At 38.9% G+C, this 22,624-nt stretch overlaps 1 protein-coding gene across 3 annotated transcripts in view; it reads left to right on the top strand.

Annotated features, from left to right (window-relative positions):
- The window catches only part of cpne5b (copine Vb), a 134,270-nt gene that overhangs the window by 89,218 nt on the left and 22,428 nt on the right, over positions 1 to 22,624 (top strand). For all 3 annotated transcript variants that reach the window (XM_026168363.1, XM_026168361.1, XM_026168364.1), the window contains 3 exons: positions 1,982 to 2,045; positions 14,132 to 14,235; positions 15,346 to 15,450. In XM_026168363.1, coding sequence (XP_026024148.1) covers positions 1,982 to 2,045; positions 14,132 to 14,235; positions 15,346 to 15,450 — 273 coding nt within the window. The remainder of the gene's footprint in view (positions 1 to 1,981; positions 2,046 to 14,131; positions 14,236 to 15,345; positions 15,451 to 22,624) is intronic.

Raw genomic sequence — 22,624 nt, 5'->3', positions numbered from 1 at the left:
ACTGTATAAATTATTTGTAAAGTAATTAAATTACTTTACAAATTCTCTTCACCAAGGAACTGTATTACATTACTCATTAATTGTGTTACTGTTATGGGGTAATTGACTATAATGTCATTAGTGCATTCAAATTTTAATCCCTTACACTACTTGTTACTGTAAAATAAAACACAATACTGCCCCACATGGATAATAAAATAGCATGTTCAGAAAAGTTAGCTGGGGCAAGACCATTTAATGATTTCTACACAAAAAGAAGTTTGTATCTCAATCTGTAGCTAACAGGGAGCCAGTGAAGCGAGGTGATTAATGGGGTTTCTCTTGCTTGAAAACTGGTGCAGAGGTCTGAGCTGCAGTCAGGATTAAGAGGTCAGAGTAACACCAGCAATGATGAATTCTTCCACACACAAGCGCCCCTGAGTCCAATATGATTACCAGATTTTTGTAAAAAAAAATTATTTGATTAATTGGAGTTGTCACGATTTTCAATTTTCTGGATTTTCTAACAAGGCTGAAGTAAATCCATGGCAGTATATCAACTCTTCTACAGGAGCTGAATAAAACCTAAAGAATAAAATTGTGGGAGGGAGTAAACAGTGCTGGGGTTAGTTCTCCAGCTATTGCCTGCTGGTGTACAGTAATCGTGATTTCCATTGTTTCTCGTATAGACAGTCAATAGCTATATGGCTGTAAACCTAGGAAATGTTCATCTGTAAGAGAATGTTCATTCCCACATACATTCTCAAGATATTAAGGCAAATATATATATATTTCCTATCAAACAGAATTGTATCTCGTAAAGTAAGAGAAAAGACTGAAATGTGTAGGCTTCAAAGAAACAGACCATTGCCTCCCCACGCTCTGTCTGAGTTGAGTATAATAAGCGAAACAAGGGGGCAGAGTCTTTGATGGCCTTCCTGATGTTCAAAATCTTGTGAATCTCTTTTTTTCTCTTTGAAATTGAGATTTGATGAAAATTGATCCGAAGCATGTCAATTAGCACATAAACTCAATCTGCATAACATTATAATACTGCCAAGCAGAGAATATCTCTGAATAGTTTAGCTTTGAGCAAGGAATCAAGCGATAATACAATTAATTATGTGACATCAACAGCAACATAAAGAAAATTGTTCGAAAGCATGTTTACCCAATGAGCATTTCGATGATTTCTTTGCTTGTCTATCTGCTTTTATAGCATTTCTTCACTCTCTATTTAACCCTGTAAAACCCGAATCAATGAATAATTAGCAGCAAATTGAATTTTTCTAACATACCTTCTAAAAAAATATCAATTTGCATGAGTTTTAAAAATCACACTAAAGATCTAAAGATCTCAAAAACTCAGGGTTACAGGGTTAAAGCTTTAATCCAGTTTTCTGAACAGGTGACGTCATGATGGATTTACTTGTCACTACAACTTAGTATTAACTCTAATAATGAAGCCAAGATGAAAGGAAATTAAGGCATCAGTGACTGTCTCTATATGAGATCATCTGTAATATGAACTGTCATGTGCTGATTAGAAAGTCAGAGCAAACAAACTAAAATCAATCCAAGTCAAACCAGAACTCATCTCTGCTCCCTAATTGCTACGTGTTCACCAGCCTAAAAGTTGAACAAATCTATGTGGCATCTATCGTATCCCCTAAAGACTGATTAGCTGCATCAAACATTAAGACATCTAAAACTGCCAGCACATATTTTTAAATCCTTCTAAACAGGATTGGCTAAGATGGAACATATGTCTGTGCTGAAAATCATCAGAGTCAAATAAAAAATAAGAAAACATGAGTTAGACTTGAATAGTTGGATAGTCAAGAGAACTTGTTCAGAGATAGAAAATACACAAATTAGCCTTGATTTCCACAGCAGCCTCACTGATCAATTAAAAGCCAATAAGTGGGAAAGAAAAAAAAAAGGATGTTTTTTTCTTTGATTTCTGTTAAGCTTTTATTGTTTTCTTGATTTCCTTTCACAGAGGGATTCCAGGAAAGAAATGTGGAACTATTATCCTGACTGCAGAGGAGCTGAGCAACTGTCGAGTGAGTAAACCATAATAATCCCCCCTGCCAAACACTTATTAGCAAGCAAACATCTGCTAGCAAAGCCTGGTTAAACAGACATCACACATAAAGTGGATAGAGAAACATGGAAGCTGGAAGGGACAAAAGAAACCAAGGCTCATAGAAACATCCTTTTGTCCACTTTAAGAAACTACCCCATAATAGTTTTAAGAAGTTGGTACTGGTCACCTTGAAATAATTTCAAAACCTCATCCCAGTAGTGTGTTGATTTACTGCCTACTGTCTGTCTTTGTTCCCCATGAGGTGCAATATATGATTATTTTTTAATCTAAACAACTTTTCTTACAATTTCTACAAAAATGATGGTTGTATGAATTATTACACGAATACTTTATATGTCTCAAAGAGAAATCTATATTCTCAAAATGTGGCCTCAGGCAAAGGTACCGTGTTTGTTTGTTATAGATTCTTTGTCAGCCTCCACTGTATAATCCACTGGCTTTGAAAATGGAGGAAGAGTAAAATTTCACAGCAGAAAATACCTAATTTTGAAAAATTGAACATATGGTTAAAAATATGGACGGCACAGTGGTTAGTTCTGTTGTTTCACAGGAAGATGGTCCTGGGTCTGAATCCATGAGCCCGCTATCCTGGAGGTTCTAACTCGGCCATAGATGGGAATGTGAACAGTACTCTGTCTCTATGGGATGGCCTTGTGACAGAATGGTGACCTATCCAGGGTGTACCCTACCCCTCACTGTGTGACAGCTGGGGTAGACTCCAGTCACTGCCATGACCCTGAACTGGATAAGCGGAAGAAAATGCATGGTTGGATGTCTCTAAATGCCTACTGGTGATGCTAGAATTCTCAACGCGTGTAAGCATATAACTCAGTGGAAAGAATCAGGGATCCCTAGTACCACACTTCGTCGCTCTCCCTTATAGACCTAGGGGCATCCAAGGGAAAAAAGAATATGAGATGAGAAAGAAAATAAGGATGAAGACACAAAAGAAAAGTTAGAACTCAGTATGGCACCTGTGCAGTTTCACTGCTTGAACCTTCATTAGTTAGCAATAAAACGCTGCAGATTATTTTCTGATGATCAGCTAATCAAGTCATTGGTGCAACCGTAGCGTTCGTGTATTAGTCTGGATGTTTGCACATCTACCCATCTGTATAAAAATGTATAAAAAAAACCCAACCTATCACGCACACAGACTCGGCTGCTGGGTGTTACACACTGCGCGCTGACCTGCTCTCTAATGCAAGGACCCGAGAACATGATGTGGTGAATGTTGAATGCCTCCTCAGCCAATTCTGGTATACAGATTTTAAATGGTTCACTGGGGTTCCAGCATACAGATTAAAACAGGAACATGTGAATACAAGAAGCTGTCCAAAGAGAAAAGAAATAACGTAGAGAGCGCGAAAGGGAAAGAAAAAATGGCACAATGAAAATGAAAGATCAAACAAGCAGTGATAAGATGATGAAACAGACATTTCTGCGTGTACAGAGTGTGTCTAGATGAGAGAAAAAGACACAATCAAACAGATAGAAACAGTCACAAAGGCACTGAAATTAATCAATATAGGGTTATTTCACGCCTGGTGTATACCAGCTCTTAGCTATAAAAACTGCTTGGCTGATGATAGTGTGATACTGAGTGATGGTTAATTAAAATGCCGTCCTGCCTGACCTTGTCCCCTGCAGCCTGTGGGATGCACATGCATAAACACACACATACAACACATTTGTATACTGTCTCTTTCACACATTTGTTCACCAACTGCAGTCGGTACTCATATTAGAAGCATTGTGCAAAATGTTTTGTTACATTTTAGGTAACAGGCTGGAGTTTGTATGTGAAGAGGGTCACATATAGTAAATGACCCAGTGTAAAAATATCAGCCGCACTTTCTATCGCAGCTAGGTAATAATGTGGTAATAGTGGGGTGATTACGTGGAAACAAAAATGTAATAATATGGATTTAGCAAGTTTGTGCTAGCCACCAAACTGGTATCCATGTAATTCTCTCAAATCAACATTGTGCCAGAGCAATATCACATTGACCTTGATGTAACCGGGTAACTTGTAAGTAACAGGGCAGAAACTGGGCATAATAATGTGGAAGCAAATGTATGTGCATAAGGCAAAACAAATTGGTAATAATATAGTAAAGGTATAGTAACAATATAATAACCTGCTAGCAATAAAATGGCAAAATCTGTTTTTTAATATATACAGTATATATAATAATCTGTGGTAGTAACCTTATAATAAATAAGTTAATTTTGTTTTATGTTAATTGAAAATATGATGATAAAATTACCATAATGCTGAAATTATTCTTTTGTCCCCAGTATTAGTCTTTGTTTGAAGGTAACAATATGTATGTTTAATGTTGTGGCTTATTACCTGAAAACACCTGATAAACAGAAGTTATATTACCTGATAATTTCTGTGTAATAACCAACAATCAGGGCACCAAAGTGCCTGTTTCTATTTAAGGCCACATTAATAACCTATAAAAACAAGGTCCAGGAAACATGTGGTAGTTTCTCAACACTTTTATGACTTTTCTATTACTTTTGTAATGAAGTGGTAATAACTTTCTAGTCTGTTTACTCCACTATTACATTATTACTCATCTGTAATAGAAAGTGCGAAAAAAAAAATCTACTAATGCTGAGCTATCCTAGAGAGCTTTACAGACACTTTTAGATCAGTCAAGAACTATACTCAAAGTTAGTCAAAATAGGTCACCTCACATTCTATTTTTTACGCCAGATGCCCTTCCCAACGCAACCCCCTGAGACAGTTGTGTCTCCTCCTGGTATCAAACCAGGGATCTTTTTGATTGTGAGGCAAATGTATATAGTACTACACTATATAGACTATACTATTTAAAGTTTTTCACTCTTACAGCTCTTTTAACCTTGTCTTCAGCCATAGACAACAGAATTTTTAATAATAAAATGCCTATTCCTGTAACTAAACCTAAAAATCAAACAACTTGTAAACTCTACTATATATCACGTACCTTCTTCACCACGTCTGTGTGACGACTGTTTAAAATTTCTCTCTCTCTCTCTGTTTCTTCTATAATTTAGACATTTGCTATCCCTGGAAAGACAACAACGTCTTGACCTGAGTACAGTTCACTGGATTTTGTGAACATGACTTTGTAATGATGGCCTCGCTGGTGGGTCTGGCAAGGTTTAAGAGGTTAACATAAATTAAGTATTAATGCGCTGGCGTTATTACCACTTTCTATTTATGATGTAGTCCCAGTAGAAGCGAGCGTGTGGTGGGCCAGTATTTCTTTAAAGTCTTTTTGCTTACACAGTCTACAGCAGGAAGTTTTAATACACCTGTTCGCATAAATGATTAAACTTTATCAGCCTCATTTGCATACGTAAAGTGCTGCAACAACAATAAAAGTACTGCAAAGATCAAGTAACTTTGGAAAAGCTTTACAATGTTTCACTGTAGTTTCTGTAGTTCTTATATAGATATTAGAAGAAATACAAGTACATTAAAGATACAGTCTGGGGTCCTGCAAAGGAGCCGTGTGTATAGAGTCTCTTGAGATGATGAATAACAGCAAAACGTTATACTGGGATGTAATGCAATGTAGCATGTGGCTCCACATTTACCTTTGTGGCCCTCAACCTCTGTTCTCTTTTTGCAAATCAGCATTATTAACAACCCCTTATGGACCTCTTAATTACTGCTTTTTTTGTTAATATGTCTCTTGCAGCCTATAAGCTCATGGGCTATCCAATCAAAATGTTTGAGTTTCCTACCTAGTGTGTGATAATCTCAATTTCAGGGTGGAACTTTATTATAACCTTTCTTTATTTCGACCTACTGCCACAACATAATTATTATTATGCTTTACCAGGGTCAAGTAATGTTTGCACATACCCAGCATGTGCAAAATGAATCAAAGTGTGTTCCCCTACATTTTATCTCTCAGTATAAGGTTTCTTACTCCACCGTGATCATGCCAGTAGCAGACTTTTAAGTGTAGATCAAAGACAGCGAAAAAAGATATCTTCACCCCTCAGTTGGCAATGCTGTAGACCAGAGCTGGCTCATGCCAAAAAATTAATGTTAACCCACTGAAACATCGTCTCTCTACATTTTGTATGGTCTACGGATGCAATTAGTCTATATCACTAGACCTTATGGGTTACACTGGCTTTCGGGGATGAAATCATTAAGCTTTAAATGTGAAAAAGAAAATTAAAGAAAAACATGGAATGGTTGAAGATGTGTTCTTTAATGTGGTGATTCATTTCTTTTACCCATTATTAACGCTTTCTCAGAAGCTCCGCGTCTTCATATGCAACTTTTAGATAAACAAAATAGGTATTGCCAGAAAGGTTCCATGTTGTATTACCCTGATTGAATTATTATTGATTACACAAAGGCTAATATATTAAAAATAAAACGAAAACAAAACAAATGCAACCCCGATTAAAATATGTTCTATTATCTATCTCTCTGATTTCCACAAAGATTGACTTTGATAAATCTGAAGCATATGGACAAAATACCATGAGAGCTTATGAAACGGAGCTAGCAATTAAAGACAAGACTGTTCTCCTATTTAATCAAGTTTATGAGCCATGGAGCAAAGTAATCAATCTGAGTATACTGAAACATTTCACCAACTCTGTGTGCTGGTTATTAAAAGTTCTTGCTGCTATCTAAACATGGTAAATTTAAAAATATTAGGTCACGTAATTTTGATTAACACCCACTTGCTGACGCTATCAACACACCCGAAGCAACCAATTTGCAGGGGTGGTTATGGCTTCATGCAAATTTCAAATGTTTCGGGGATCCTAAATCCTGCAGGATTTCTGACAACGTGGCCGCTCCCCCTCCAAATCTAGCGGCTGTATTTTCGCTTGGTATTGTGCTGACTTTTCTTGCACACAGTTCTGGATGTACACAGTATCCTCATGGTAACACTGACCACCTAATCTCTTCCAGTACATGTACTATATCACTGAATCCCACTGGCAATAAGGCAACTCTTTCTTCACAAAGTGGGAGCACAGAAGCTTGGTTTTGCCCCCAGCATCTCTATATTTGCTCTTGCTTTAAGAGAAACGTCCACCACATTAAAAGCTGATAGATCCCCGTGAGGATTTTCATTTTGCTTTAATTGCTTAAATTTAACTGCCTGCCCGACTATTTTGCCATCTGTGTGATTGACCAAAACAGCCAGTGGAGAAGTTTCCTTACTAAGAGTACAGATGTTTACTCTGTGCATGTGTAACAGCCAGGAACTTAATTTGCTTTCTGACAGGCCTCGATATATATGTCTTTTTTGCTTCTTTGATTCTGATTGATCTTTCTGTCATTGTGATGAGGACGAAACATTTTCATCTGAGCAGAGCAGTTTCCTAAATCCGAATGGCAGCCTCCTCGTCTGGTCGCTTCCACTTGCCGTGCTTCCATTTTTCTCTTTTAAAATCTTCTTTGATGCCTCTACATTCCACTTCAGATTGTACAGTACATCTGAAGGGCAGCCTTCAGAACATTTGGTGTGGAGCTAAGTTGAACAGGTTTTCGATCAGCGTGAGCAGAGAACAAATGGAAAATGGAAAATACAGTATTGAAACGTAGAAAGGAGGAAAAACCTGGAGCGGCTGGGAATGGGGACGTTAGAAGATGCTTTGTGTGTGGAGGAGAAATTGCTTCTGCATAATTCCCCTCATGTACACTGTTTGGTAAACTTATTAAATTCTACGAACCTTCATGAAAACATAGACCACAAATTCAGATTTATTGCAGCTATAAATCAAGCAAGAACAGAGGAAAGTAAGATATTAGCTGTTCACTTGTGATCAACGTTGCTTCCGGGTCCAACCTCCTACTGCGTTCACTGAGGCTCTTGTTTGTGTTGTAATTCTATCTTATTTTATTTAATATAATAAACAAGCCCATAAAAGTAATCAGTGATCACTGTTGGCCTGTCTGACTTTTTATTAGCAATAATCATGTGCTGCACATTTTTAAGCTCAGTTTTTAAAAGCTTATGATGGAACTACAGCCCATGTGTTCACAGTTTACCAGGCACCAAATATTTGAAAGATTCAGAAAATAATCACTCTGATGCTAACCATTTCAGTGAGGACATGAAGCTTAGGATCAGGTATTTTTCAGAGTGAGTAATTCAAACCACGCAGCAGCATGTTAGTGACTAACCTCGTGTTGTGGACGGTCCGTTTTCAGCATTTGTCTCTGCTCATCAGGAACCCTCACACTGACTTTTACTGAGGGGAAAAACATTAATAGTCATCCTCCATCTTTGCTGTTCTACTGTGATTATATTATCCTAACAGTAGCTCGGTAGCTAGCAACCAGGTAGAATACGATTATTATAAATTATTTACCAGCTAGCCTAACTTCAATACCCTGCAATCATTGCTGCTGTTTATGCATATCACTGTAACTATGATATATGGTATATATACCATTTTATATCATTCCATCTTTATATTTGAAACTAGCGAGCTAACTTGCTGCTAACTTCTAAGCCCATTAAACTTCCTAAATCCTCTTTCTTCATGGATGCTTGGATGTTAAACTTTAGTATACCTGGGAGAGCAGCAACACTCATCACTGTGTTGGAAATTAAAAGATTGGGTTAATCTAAATTCTTAGTGATGCCACAGTGTTTGCTTGAGTTTGGAAACTGAAGAAGAGTTTGGACCCAGATGATGTCAAACTTAGGAAGTGGGTTAAGTGGGTTTGTGTAATAACTGTCACAGTTTATAATGACTGGACAATCAATATGATCATGTAATGATCATAAATCTGTGCTCTCATACATCACTGAAAACAGAAGGACAACATACTAGCCCACTAAGCCCACCTTTGACTCACTATTTCCTCTCAGACTCATCAATTGGGAATTTAATGAATTCGCTGATTGCCCCTTTTTCTTTTTTTTTCTGCATTAAACCCCAACAACACACTGCCTAACACTAATTCAGGCCTATGTGTTTCTAATAAATTAGTTTATAGTATACATTTGCCTATTTGTCTTTTTTTTTTCGTAATTCATGTGTCAGTAACTGTTTCTGCTCTGACACAAACAGTCGTTATTCCCCCCTGAGGGTGTGAATGTGTCTCTACCTAGTCTTTGTCCCTCTAGCTAAATATTGATACTGCCATTCTCTCCATATTAGCAAAGGGCTGTTGATCACAAAGCAGGAGTGCAAAAGTGTGCATGTTTGTGGCTCAGAGTGTTAATGAGGCAGAAGCAGATGCATATTTAATATCCTCTACATGCTGTCATCATAAATGCTTTTATGTGCCTGTCAACTCCTCGCAGATTTGGTGTGTCTTTACTTGCTGACTCAAAGTAGCAGCAACACTGCTACACACCCAACCACCCACACACATACACACACTCATACACACGCATTGCTATTACTTTACATTAACATTTATATTAATAGAACAGTAAAAAAATATGATCTGCTGTCTATTTATTGTTAAATGTTTTATTACAGCATTTTTAGATGGTCTAAAGAAGCTGTGGGCAACATGACAAGGTCGGTATTGGTTGTGAGGCAACTTCAGCTATATTTAGAGGACTTTACTGAGGGTTAGATGAACACAAATTGTCAGGTTGCAGCTGGATCCCTAAAACGCCTTCAGGACCAAACAACTGCTAAACTGCTTGAAAGCTTGCTGTCGATACTCTGTAGCAGATGTGTAAAATAAACCACGCAAATCCCAGACTGCAGTTTTAACTGGATTTCTGGGAGCAGTTTAACAACCTTTATCAGGAGAATATCTTTGATTTAGTACACCCTTGCATCTGTTATTGAAACTTAACTTACAAATTCCTCAAACTCTGTTGAGGGTTTATATTTACTATTTCAGTCTTTATTTTTTATGCATTTCATTTTACTGGACACAGATTAAAAATCTTTGAAGGAATCAGGGGACAAGTTTTGAATGCTATCTTCCTCACAGGCGATAGCAGCCAAACATTTAGGCCAAAATCTCCTTCAAAGTTGTCTCCATGTGGACATCTACACTGCCTCCACCTTTCCTGCTACTTTTAGGACAAACCCTGGAGGACCTCAAAACTGTGCAGAGAACAAACATCAAGTTCTGCCTGAAAGTGATTCATGTAAATATTTTTGCTACTGATGAGAATCTGGTGTCTGGAAAAAAATCCAGAAAGCAAACAGCAGTGAAAGAGTCTGCACAAAACCCAGAGGTAGCACATCAGGAGCGGAGCATGACCAGTAGCTTGCTGGTCATGAAAAGGGCAAATCAAAGGGTTGCTGTTTTGATACAATGGATTAGATCTATTATGCATCTTAACTTGAAGAATCCAGAGCAGGAATTAAAGGAAGTGATTTAAAGTAGCTGCAGCAGCTGAAGTGGTGCAGAGGTGCCCAAGGATTTGTGTATTTTTTGATTATCTTTATGCAGTATGCATGGGCACACACATGCTTGCAGTTAGTGGGTTGGGAAAGTGTTGTAAAGCAGAAAATAGACTGTTGTTAAAAATTATTGATTGAATTAATTTAGTGTGACCATTCAGGCTTACCTAGTGCCCTGGAACTGATCTAAATTTCTGTCTGTGGTCCTGTAGCCTATGGCCAGTTTATTAATAATTTTTTATAAGGTGCACGGACACACTTTTGCTGCAGTATGCGCCTTCAGAGGTTTAAAAATGCAAGTATGCTTCAGCCGAGGGCAGTATGAATCGAGAGCTCGAGCGGTTTCACGAGCAGTAAGAAACTTGTTGAAGTCAGGCACTTGTTGAAATGGAAAATATTCATCGAGTATCCAGGGATGGGATGAAAGAAAGAGCCAGAGATGAAATAAAATCTGTTGCTACAGCGAAAGAGAAATTCTACTTCTCACATTCATACTCATACATATGCTTGTGCATCAATCAGTAAGCAGTGTGGGTATCAGCACTCTCCCTCAGGATTAAAAGACTGTTTTTTTAAGAGATTGAAAGTGAGTGAGCGAGTAAGCTCAATGTAGGAGGTCTGTGTCAAACGCCAGTCATGTAGTGTGCGTGTGTCCGTCAGGCTGAGGGCAGAATACAGATAAAGTTCCTCACTGGCTGCTGGATTGGATGTGATGTTTTCTTGAGTGCGCTGCAGTGTGCCTGCCCGTGTCTGATAAAAATAGTGAGAGGACACTGTAGCAACATGCAAACTGGAATTAAAATGCATTTGTGTATAAAGACACTCAAGCCCTCACTCAAGCCCCAAACCCGGCCTGTCACATCTACAATCTCACACACTTTCTTTTGCTGATTTGCCACTCGGCACATGACCAAACATGAGGTGCAAGCTGCAACATTAAAAAGCTATTAAGCTATCATTAGTGGCGCCATGGCTGCCCAGTGGAAGGCCCGAGGCTCTGACAACAACAGCAATATACTGTTATAGCATCTAAATGTACTGTAATGAACCCACTGTGTTTCAGAGATTAGCTACAGCTCATGTGCCAGAGATCAGTCAGGCCCCATCTCTGTCAGTCCCCATCTCCGCACACAGGGAGAGCCCAGAACACAGACCGGCCGCAGTAAACAAGTAGTACTACAATGCTAAACAGCGGACCAGTGATTTATATTTGGAGCTTTAAAAAGCGCTACATTTCATGATAAACAGCAGTGGGAGAAAATGCAAAATCAGGCCCATTTGTTAGAGAAAGTGGGAGTACTACAGATGAAGAATACGAGCTGTTTTGCAGTAAGAATTAATCTCACAGCATCTGCTGCTGGCCTCTGATTTATTTGTGGTGTATAATGTTTTTTTTGTGGTCTTTGTTTATCTTTGTTTATCCACAATAGCCGTAGGTCACCCACCCTCACAGGTAATCTCTCTTAGAGATATGCTAGGGTGTAAGCATAAGAATTCCATTAACTGGTTAACTGCCAACAATAACAATACGTTTCAGCGTAAATGTTTTCATTAAGTTCCAATAAAACTGTTTTTAACAGCACTTGCTCTGTTCATATTATTGGAAGTTATCCGTGTGATCTTATAAGTCAAAGTCTGACTTTATGTGGCCGTGTAAACAAGAAAGGTTCAAATCGAAAGCCTGAACTCTTGGCTCACAGGAATTCCTTTTAACATGTTTCAATTTAATATGAAATTCTGATGGAAAAGCATAAAAGGTCCCTGTAAGTGCATCCAACCTTTCTCAGAACATATTAGACAAACCAAAGCCCCAAGCTCAAAGCATACTTTCTGTCTGGTGTTCCTCTGAGGCCGAAATGAACCTGACACATTCCAGATGCTGTGACAGGTATCAGAAGACGTTAACTTGATGACTATTACTCATGCTAGAATTAGACTTGGTAAGCAGATGACACTAATTTTAGCAAGACTGCTACTAGATGGATACGGTACATTGATTACAATATCTGCACACGCACACACACGTGCGCGTAGTGGATCATTAGGTCGTGTTTATAGATAAAGCTGGAGTGGACTCTGGGCCGAGTGCCAGAGCTTGACAGAGCGAGACCATATAAGCAGGTGACATTTACACTACGCAGACTAAAGCATTAGATAGTCATATGTCTAAATCCATTCCTCGTATAAATAAATGGAAAGTATTTTGCCAAAATATTATACTATACCTCAAGAAATAAGCTTTTTGTCTTTTCAGCAGCAGTGTCGAGAATTCTGACATGCATGAGCGCATGTATGTGTGAGAATGTAGTGGACAGACAGTGAGTCCTAACTCTTTTAGACTCCCACTGAAGCTAATTTTTGCTGATCTTCAGCAATTAGATGGTGTCTTATGTCTATGTGAAATGTCAGTATGAAAAAGTCCAAAGCCATTAAATTTCACATTTGAAAATCTACCAAAGTCTCCATCCGTCTGTCCATCCATGCACTCAGCTGCCCAGCCAGTCATTTTCTTAATCACTTGTCCATTTCAGGGTTCAGAGAGTTCTGGTGTATCCCGCAGGTGGAGTGCACACCGGACCCAGACAGCCAGTCCATCACAGGGCCCACATAAAACTGACGCAAAAGCTGAATATTGTTAATTTATTTTATTTTATTTAATCTTTATTTAAGCACTCAATTTACAAGAAATAACTTTTCAGACAGCATAATAAAATTACAATTACAAGTTATGATTTCACAACATTATTTATGAGTCTGCAAATGGAATCGATTGAAAGATTTAAATTTAAATTGAATATACATTGAAAACCCCAGTAGCTGTGACTATATGTCAGTAATGAATACATAGATGCAAAATGCATTTTTTTTTTAATTTGTGAGATTTTCTATATTTCCATGAATGTCAGACAAAAATGTCAGATTTTCCTAAAAGTAGATACAGAAAAATCTGCATTTATCAGGGAAGATTGTATGTGAACTTTTAATTTGAAAACTATTTCAATCAGTGGTTTGAAATTCAACCTGTAAGCTGATGTGCCAGTTTTTTCCTGCAGTCATACCCTCACATCAGACTCAACAGTGGCACTTTGGATTTGAAAAAAGAGGAAGCAGATGTTGAAGGTCATATTTTAACTGCTGTGTGAACAGATGGTATCGGCATGTGCGATTCCCAGTGCAAAAGGAGGTGTGATGGTCTTTCCTGGTGACACTGTTGACATTTTATTTAGCCAACAAGTCCTCACCATTAAGTGTGAATTCCTTTAAGACTCCAGGAAACGACCTCAAGAAGCTGGTTGAGGGAAAGCCAAGAATCTGCAAAGCTGCTATCAGACGCACAGTTTTGATGTCTTTAGTAATGTTTAAAAAACAACAACAACAACAAAAAAGCACAGAAAGGACAATAACACTGGCAGTCCAGATGTCTGACTGTCACTGTAAAAAATATACACAACTACACAAACTACAGTATGTCAGAAAACGTGAAATGAAAAGATGCTTTTTCATCATTCAGTATTCAGTATCCTATTGTGTGATGCACAAACAGCTGCATCCATCTGTTGCCCTCCTGCAAGCTGTGAAGATAAAAGTGGAGAAGTAGGAAGCAAGATCAGAAATAGGCCAACATGAATAAAATCACAAAGAACTAACGATGAACATTCCCATGCATCCCTACAGGATAGTGGCACCATGCAGTTTTGTGCCAACAAGCTGGACAAAAAGGACTTCTTTGGCAAGTCGGACCCTTTCATGGTTTTCTACAGAAGCAACGAGGATGGAACGTGAGTGCTGCTTGTGATTTTGTCTTGCATTGGGAAGCGTTTGAGGAAGGCTCCTGAGACATAATCCATGGAGCTCCAGTCTTGGTGCGGTGGTCTAATTCAAAGGTGCTGCATTTGCCATGTTAAGTCCATGATTGAAATGCACAACATTTAGTGGAACAGTACAGACAAAAACAGCTAAATATGATTATTAGAGAGGAGCTGGAGTGGTTCATGAGGTGCGTACACCCCAGAAAGCTGTGTACAGAGGCATCTATCCAGTTCACACCACAACCACAACTCCCAGGACTATGCCTTACATAAAACACTCCAGGAGAGCAAATTGGAAAAAGAGGCAATTAATGTAAGAAGCATAAAATGAACAGATAAAGAAAAACACTGCATCTGCACCTGCCTTTTAAACCAATAGGAAAAACAGTTTCTGAGGCAATTCACGTAGGGATGCACAAGACTCTCCTATCTCCTCACGCTTTCCCAGAGTGCTGTTTAGCCTCCCAGAGGGCTTTGCAATTGTCACGGAGTCAGCGCTATCTGCCAACAGATGCTTTACCAAGTGTTGTGTTAGTCTAGTTGGAGTTTTTTTTCATGCATTTTTCTCTTTATGTTAACAGCTTGGGAAACCAATCCCCATAGGCATGCTACATGTTGGTGGCCAGAGGAGGTAAAAGTTAGAGGCTCATGGTTAAATGAGTCACAGGGGTCTGAAAGGCTTGAGGCAATTAGTAGTGCATGAGTAATCCAGGCCTTTGGGTAAAAAGGCAGGATTAAAACTGATACGTTGTTGCTTTTTAGGAGGTTTTTTTTGACTGCAAAAATTTTAGATATCAAAGGAATCCATTAGCATATCATAGTCTCACCTGCGGTCAAAGATAGGGAATTAAAAAGCTAGACAAAATATAAAATTATTTGTTATGGTCTAAAATATGTGAGACTGGCCTAGCCCTATTTAAGACTGCAAGATTTTCTTTATTGTTTTGCCCATCTCCTACATTACCTGCTTCTTCCCTGCATAGTTTTGTATTTCTCTCTGGCTTGTGTAAGCAACAAAGGACAAATTTTATTTCACTGTTTTCTTGAATATATTTGATAACATTTGTTCTCCTTCTCTAGGTTTACTATCTGCCACAAAACAGAGGTGGTGAAGAACACATTAAATCCAGTGTGGCAGCCTTTTACCATCCCAGTACGAGCACTCTGCAATGGAGATTATGACAGGTACAACAATTTACACTTTCTTATCTGCATATCTGCTGTTTTCCCCACACTGTTGCATCTGTTGACCTTCTCTTTCTACCTGATAATAAATATAATACACACACCATGAACAGTCGGTAATGTTGAAATGAGAGATGGTGATGTAGCAATAAATTTACAATTCTCTTCGAACAAGCTTTTCTCTTATAAAATTAAACAGTTAAAAATGCTGCCCTTGAAGGTATCAGCCAAGTTAGCAACCAATTGCTGACTGGCTGTGAGTGGTTGCTGAAAGTTGCTGACAATCACTGTAAAATTAATTGCTAAAGCCCCATTCATACAGGCCTAGAGACCAGTCATTGACTCTGGTAACTGCCAGTTGCTAGGGAAGAGTGTATAATCCTTGACCTGTTGTGCTTGCTAGAGGTTACTGCTAGTTGCTATTGTCAAATAAGTTGCTAAGAGCTCCTTACAATTGCTTTGGTCACTACATGGTTGCAATCGTCACCCGTAGTCTGTAAGGAAAATGCTGAATAGTCAGCAAACACTAGCAAACTACTTGCCAAGCTTTAGTGAAACTGTGAAATGTGCGATGCAAACCAGAAATGGAGACTATTCGCTTTCACAGTGAAACTTGCACCTTGAATATGAACGAAGGTTTAAATTGCACTTTTTCAAGTTTCACTAAAGCTTGCAGTGAAACCACAAGGAGTAAAACTTAAGTAGTTTGCTAGTATTTGCAGACTAGTCGCTATTGTTCATGCAAACCACAGCAATATGCTAATGACCAAAGCAATTGCAAGGAGTTTTTGTGTTTGCTAACTGGTCTCTGAGTATAGTAGTTACGGGTTAGATGTGAGACTGTCCTCAGCTGTCAATGTCTTAATTCAAGCAGCCATTGTTTTAAGAGTGACCAAGCTACCGTTAGCACTGTAAACCACATACGTGTGGGGTGAAAGCAGAATGCTCATTATTCAGACAACACAAGGCTTAACAAATTGTGAGTCGATGGGAAAAAAAATGAAAGAGCATCCACGTGACTAATATGATGGTTAACGAATTTAGAAGCATTTTAAATACACTGTCATGATTCAGGCTTCTTCCTCTTTCTTTGTTTTTACACTGGATTACATTATTTGCCAAATATCTAAAATAATGATGGGTTGCTCTTCCCTCCTGGCACATAATTAATGCAGATATGTTGTGTCAGAAAAGTAATGAATTCCCTGTCCTCATGGGGTATCTGCCTGTTTCTAATTTAGAAGACAGTTCTGAGAAGAAAACAAAGTAAATCATGAAGGAGCTGTGAGGATAGACGAAAAAAGTTGTGACAGATCACTTTTGTGGGGGGGGGGGGGGGGGGGGGGGGGGATGTTTTTTTTATGCATCTTTTTCCTGCCTCTCTCTCTCTCTCTCTCTTTTCTCAGCTATCTCTCTCAAAGGTGTCTGTCGTATCTTTTTTTGTGTGCAGTGAAAGTAATTACTGAAAATGCTGAGAACCTGGTGTGCGCTTAGAAAACTGAGATGAATCCTAAAGAAAAAGGGACATAGCTACTGATGACGCGGATTTTATGGATGTGTGGGATTGCCTCAAGATGCGTTTCGATAAATTTCAGGCAAAACTGTGTCAGCCAGCCAATCACACAGAAGTCCGAGAAGTGCTCGCTACCCTGTCAGAGCCAATCATACACAAGGGACTGAGCTGGACATCAAAGGCACTTCCTTAAATGTTCCTGTGCTATGAAAGCATGAACACATATACACACATGCCCACACAGTATAATGAAATGTGACAAGCCAAAAGCTGAAACAGCAGGAGATTCTGTGTGTCTTGAAATATCACCAAGACAGTGCTATAAACAGGTTATATATTTGAGAGTGGGCGAGAAATCAACTTTGTGTGTCAGTGGTTTTTTTTTTTCTCTTTTTTCGGTTTTCGTGTTCCTGTGAGAGGGCAATGGGGAGGCCTGTCAGTATTTTTAATTACATAGTTTGCAAGATCCTTTAATAAATAATCTTTACAACCTCTGTCATGGTACATTATCGCCGAGGATGTCATTCAGCAAACACAGCTCTTTAGGCTGTCAGTCACTTTGAACCAGTATGCAATTACTGCTTACAGACATCAAGTGAAGGAAACCTTCCAAATATTTGAAGTGTTAATGTGATGCAAAGAGCCAGATACAACAAACACATCTAATACTGTCCAGACCTATTTAAAACTGTACAAGTATCAAACATTTGGCTTTAAAATTGAGTTTTGAATCTTGCAGTTTGCAGTTGCAGCCAATTAGAACAAGTTGGCTTAAAGGGAGAGGAGCTGAAAACAACTCGATTCAGACAATGAAGGAGCTGTGGGAATGCACCGACGCCCATCGGATATAAATAAGGATTATTTGGAACTGTAAATCATGCAACACTACTCTAGAATAAATATATAGACATAATCTGTGGACTGAGCCCTCAGAAATGGCTGGTATTTAATGCCATGAAAAAATATTTGCTCTCTTCTGAATTTCTTAGTTTTTTAGATATTTGTCACACTTACCTGTTTCAGATCATCATCAAAAAAAAGATAACCTGAGTAAAAATAAAAAGCAGCTGATTATATAATGATTTCAAGTATTAAGGGAACAAAGCTATCCACAGGCATTTGAAATAGTTGGCAAGTCTTTCAGATCACTCTTTAATTTAGCCACATTTTTGAGCATGAATGGCCCGTTTAGGTCATGCCAAAGTATCTCAATTGGATTTCTGTCTGGATTTTGACTAGGCCACTCCAAAACCTTCCTTTTGTTTGTTCTGAGCCATTCAAAGGTGGACTTGTTGGTGCGTTTTGGATCATTGTCCTGCTGCAAAAATTGGGTGTGCTTGATCTTCAGGGGGTGAACTGATGGTTGGACATTGTCCTTCAGGATTTTCTGGTAGAGAGCAGATTTCATGGTTCCATCAGTAACTCTTTCCAGACTTTATTTCTCAGCTGTTTCTTTAGTTTTTGGCATGGTGCATTACACGTTGAGATCTTTTAATCTGCTTCACTTTGTCAGACGCGTTTTATTTAAGTGATTTCTTGATTTAAAAAGTCTGGCAGTAATCAGGCCAGGGTATGGTTAGTTAACTTAAACTCAGCTCTCAAAAACAATGGAATTAATTCGTGATTCAGCAGGCAGGGCTATTACTTACAGGGTCGGGTATATGGAGAGGTTTTTCCCTCTTAATAAATGAAATCGTTATTTAAAAACTTTGTTTTGTATTTACTCAGGTTATAGTTGTCTGATATTAAAATCTGTAACTGGAAACATAGAAATGTGAAAAATATGCAAAAAACAAAAAAATCAGGAAGAGGGTAAATACTTTTGAAGACACTGTGTGTTAAATGCAAAGCCTATTTTATCATGTTTGTCAGCTGGATGAAAGGGGAAAAATGTGCTGTATGATGTAGCTTGTTAAGCTATCACAAAGTATTTTTCTACCCAGGATATATAGTTTAAATATAAAAAAATCTTTTGTTTCTGTATGATGCCTAACATTAGCTAACACCATAGTCTCAGTTTTCCGAGAATATCTTGTTAGCTAATGACATTTCTGTTTCATTCGTGCTTTCTTTGTCTTTGCAGTGACGTTAAAGCTACACCTGGTGGACATTTAAGCCACCTGTTTGGTGTACGGCACATTATAATGATTTATTTCTGAAGTCTCTTCCACTGCAGTTTGAATAATTCTTTTCCAATACACCAACTTTTACACTTCAACACGGAGGCATATTTTTGCAGAATATAAATGGGGTTTTTTTTTACGATAGATGACACACATGGATAAAGCAATAACCTGAAGTAAATGTGTTGTCTTCTTACTTATTCTTACATTGTATGCCTTTCCCAGAGAGGCCTTATCTCGTAGCCTGAGGCCTTAGTATTTCAAACATTTCCTTCAATATAATGTCATCCTAACCTTCCACATCTGGAGCGAGTGCAGAAGACTTTCCCTATTCTGGCGTGAGTGTATCAGGGTGTAGAGACAGCGTCTGTAGTTCCAGCTGTTTGTTATGTGCATCTCATACTCTAATGTGTCTCATTCTGAGCCCATCTCATGTTGACGAAGACATCGAGGTATCTCTACACCTTGCCTCCATGAGTCAGTGGATGACCGACTGCTGATTTGCTTTCCTGTATTAGTTGGCACACATTCATCCCAGTCGTTGCACCAGTTGACAAAAGGAGAAGCTGAAGTTTAACAAGACTCTCCAAAGTGACATCTCTAAATGAATAAGACTAGCAAGACACAGTGTCTCCGCTGTAAAAGTAAAGCATCCGTCCCACTTCCTGCAAGATTTTCTCCTCCAAACAAGACAAACAGCCACTGGAAGCCAAATAAAAAATAGTGCTGCACATGGTCTCTCCACTCTATTCAGCTTGCCATTTATTTTAATAGGTTTTAAATGTGAGACCATGTTGAGCTTCCCAGGCTACGCCTTGTCCCTAAAATAGTTTATATTGTAGTGATGCGCACTTTAGGCATGAATCTATGAAATTCCAGTGATTCAAACTCTCAAATCAGGTGATGAAAAAATGGCATTTCTGTTTCATTTTCAGTGTCTTTGTTAAAACCTAAACTTCCAATGGGAGCTGACTGTAAATATTTCAGTGACAGCCGTATGTTATTTTGGCTGACTTCCCCTCCAGTCATAGGACACTTTTTTTTTTCAGCCAGTGTGGTGTTGCATCTAAAAACATCCACGTGCTGCCAAAGGAGTGTCCGAGGGCTTTAATGTATTCTACTACTTCTGTTGAAATAGTTTCAAAAGGCTGATGTTGTCAGTCTCCCATTTGGGGAGCACAGCTAATGGATGACCGCGCCCATTTAACACCCCATCAGTGGACAAACTGAAAAGATATGACGAAGGGGTTCTGTCACCGCAAGACACGTCCATCTGTGAGTTTAAATTACTCAGCATGCTTTGGTTCACATGCAACCTCTCTCTCTCCCCTCAAATACAATTAAAAGCCACACTGCCTCGTTATAAAAGCAAGACGGAGAACAAGTGGCAGAAGGAGACGTGAGCATAAAAGCTGAACTTTTTAGCGACGTGACAAAATATTTGATTTGTTGAGTTTCTCTTATATAGCCAGCTGGATCGCTCACAATAGCGGGCTGTTGAATACCTCGTAGCAGGTGATAACAAGGAGCTGCCAGGTGTGTACTCAGCCTACAATAGCCCAGATGGAGCGGCCGCTGAGAGGGTATGCTTATAAAGAGGTAGACTTCATAACAGATTTCAAAACTTAACCAGAACTTTTGGAGTTGAATAGCTCAAAAAAAAAAAAAAGATAATTTTTATAGTTTTTTTGTACTATTTCTAAATTCAGAGTATCAGTGAGGCATTTTTGCCACCACAGAAACTCCAGCTGTTTGGCATCACTGGAACCCCGTTTTATGAGTTTTTGAGTCATAACTAATATTCTCGATTGTTATGTTTTACGATAAGTAATATTCAGTAAGAGTAATATTTACCAATCAGAGATAACCAATCGCTGTCGCCGCGTTTCTTCGTGTCCACTCCATTCTAAATCAGGTTTGGGCTTAACCGTGACCTTTTCCATTCACATTTTTCAGCTTTTCCCCAGACTCGATGCAGTTTTACCCAGACTACTTTGTAATGCTACCTGGTGATGGTCACCGCTTTGAAGGCTGAAGTCAGAGAACAAAAATCCTTGTGCAGGAAGCACCACAGACTGCATAAAAGACTTTAATGTAATTGACTGCAGCTTTACCCTGCAAGATACGCACTGATACATATCTGTGGTTGTTTTGAAGCAAGTATAAACTAAATCCCCCTGTGCAGAGTGGGGTACATGGTGTATTACTGCATACACGCACTACTGCACCTCAGCTGTCATACAGAAAGTGCTGCTTGTTATTGTTAGGAAACAGCAAATGGAAATCCCAGATCAATCCAGGAACTACTGGCCAAAAATATTTTAGTCAGATCAGCTGGCAGTCTTCTAAAGTACCCTGCAAACAAGAAAGTCAAGGATTAACAAAAAAACCACCTTTCAACTTTGCCAGCGAGTGTCAGGATGGCACAGTGATTAGGCAGGCCATCCTTCCGGTGGCAGCAGAATCCAGTTGAATCCCCGGTGACAGCAAGCATCTGATCCTTGAACAAATTTAAGCAACAAGACGACATATTGGCAAACAACAGGCGAGTGAAAGTGAAGGAAAGGAAGCAGATGAGATGGAGAGGGGGGAGAAATGAATGAGAAAAGGAAGACATTTAACAGGCAGCAAAGGTAAGTCGAACCGGAGAAGGAAAAGCAGGAATCCAGCGTGTCAAAGGCATTGTTCCAGTCAAGGAGAAGAAAATGCGGGAGTGTGAAGAGAAATAAGACAAGTGGAAGACACTTCCAAGTTGTTCTATATTCAGCTCCACAATTGGTTGTGTAGGAAAATCTCACCTTTCTAGTGTATTTCATCAGTGTAGGCGGTACCTAAGGTATATATTTAAACACTAATAAATAATTTCAAACACCAAAAGAGTCATTTCTTCCTCATTAACATCCTAGCCTGGGTGTCTCCAACATCATCTATTTTTATTCCTGGCAAAAGATCAGACAGATCTGTAAAATTGGAGCTGAGGAATTGTTCGGTATCAAACGCGGTCTCCCTTTTTGTCACTCAATTATATAGGCCCCCATTACTGAAAATGAGTCGTGTTCATTAAAGATGCCTCAGAATAGTAGCCAAAGATATCACTGGCAGATTAGTTTTGGAGTGTATATTGTTCTCAAGGTTCAATTGAGCCACTCGAGGATCCGGGCCGCCCGTGTGCTTTGATACGGCTGTAAGATTACAGAGATTTAAATTAAAGTTGTGTCAAATGTTAGAAGCAGGTATCTGCACATCAGACCTAGAAGCAGGTCTGATGTGGTCCTTTATTGGAGTAGCATGACATACACTTAAGCACTTACTCAATTTGCTCCTGTATATAGACTGGTGAGAGGATTACATAGTTTTTTTCCTCTGCCCATTATTTCTATTTCCCTCCCTCGAGGAGAAGCACCATGTTCCTACCATCGAAGATGACAAGCACATTTTGAAGATTACCTCAAAAGAACAAACTGTCACCACAGAGCGACAGGGGCCATGTGGCTGGGAAGGTGGCTGGGCTCATATCTGGCATCTTTCAGTTATGCAG

The sequence above is a fragment of the Astatotilapia calliptera genome, chromosome 5 (genome assembly GCF_900246225.1).
Source record: "Astatotilapia calliptera chromosome 5, fAstCal1.2, whole genome shotgun sequence".
In the NCBI taxonomy this organism is placed as follows: Eukaryota; Metazoa; Chordata; class Actinopteri; order Cichliformes; family Cichlidae; genus Astatotilapia; species Astatotilapia calliptera.
The sequence above is the reverse complement of the archived record's forward strand: the minus strand, read 5'-3'. Positions and strand labels throughout refer to the sequence as shown.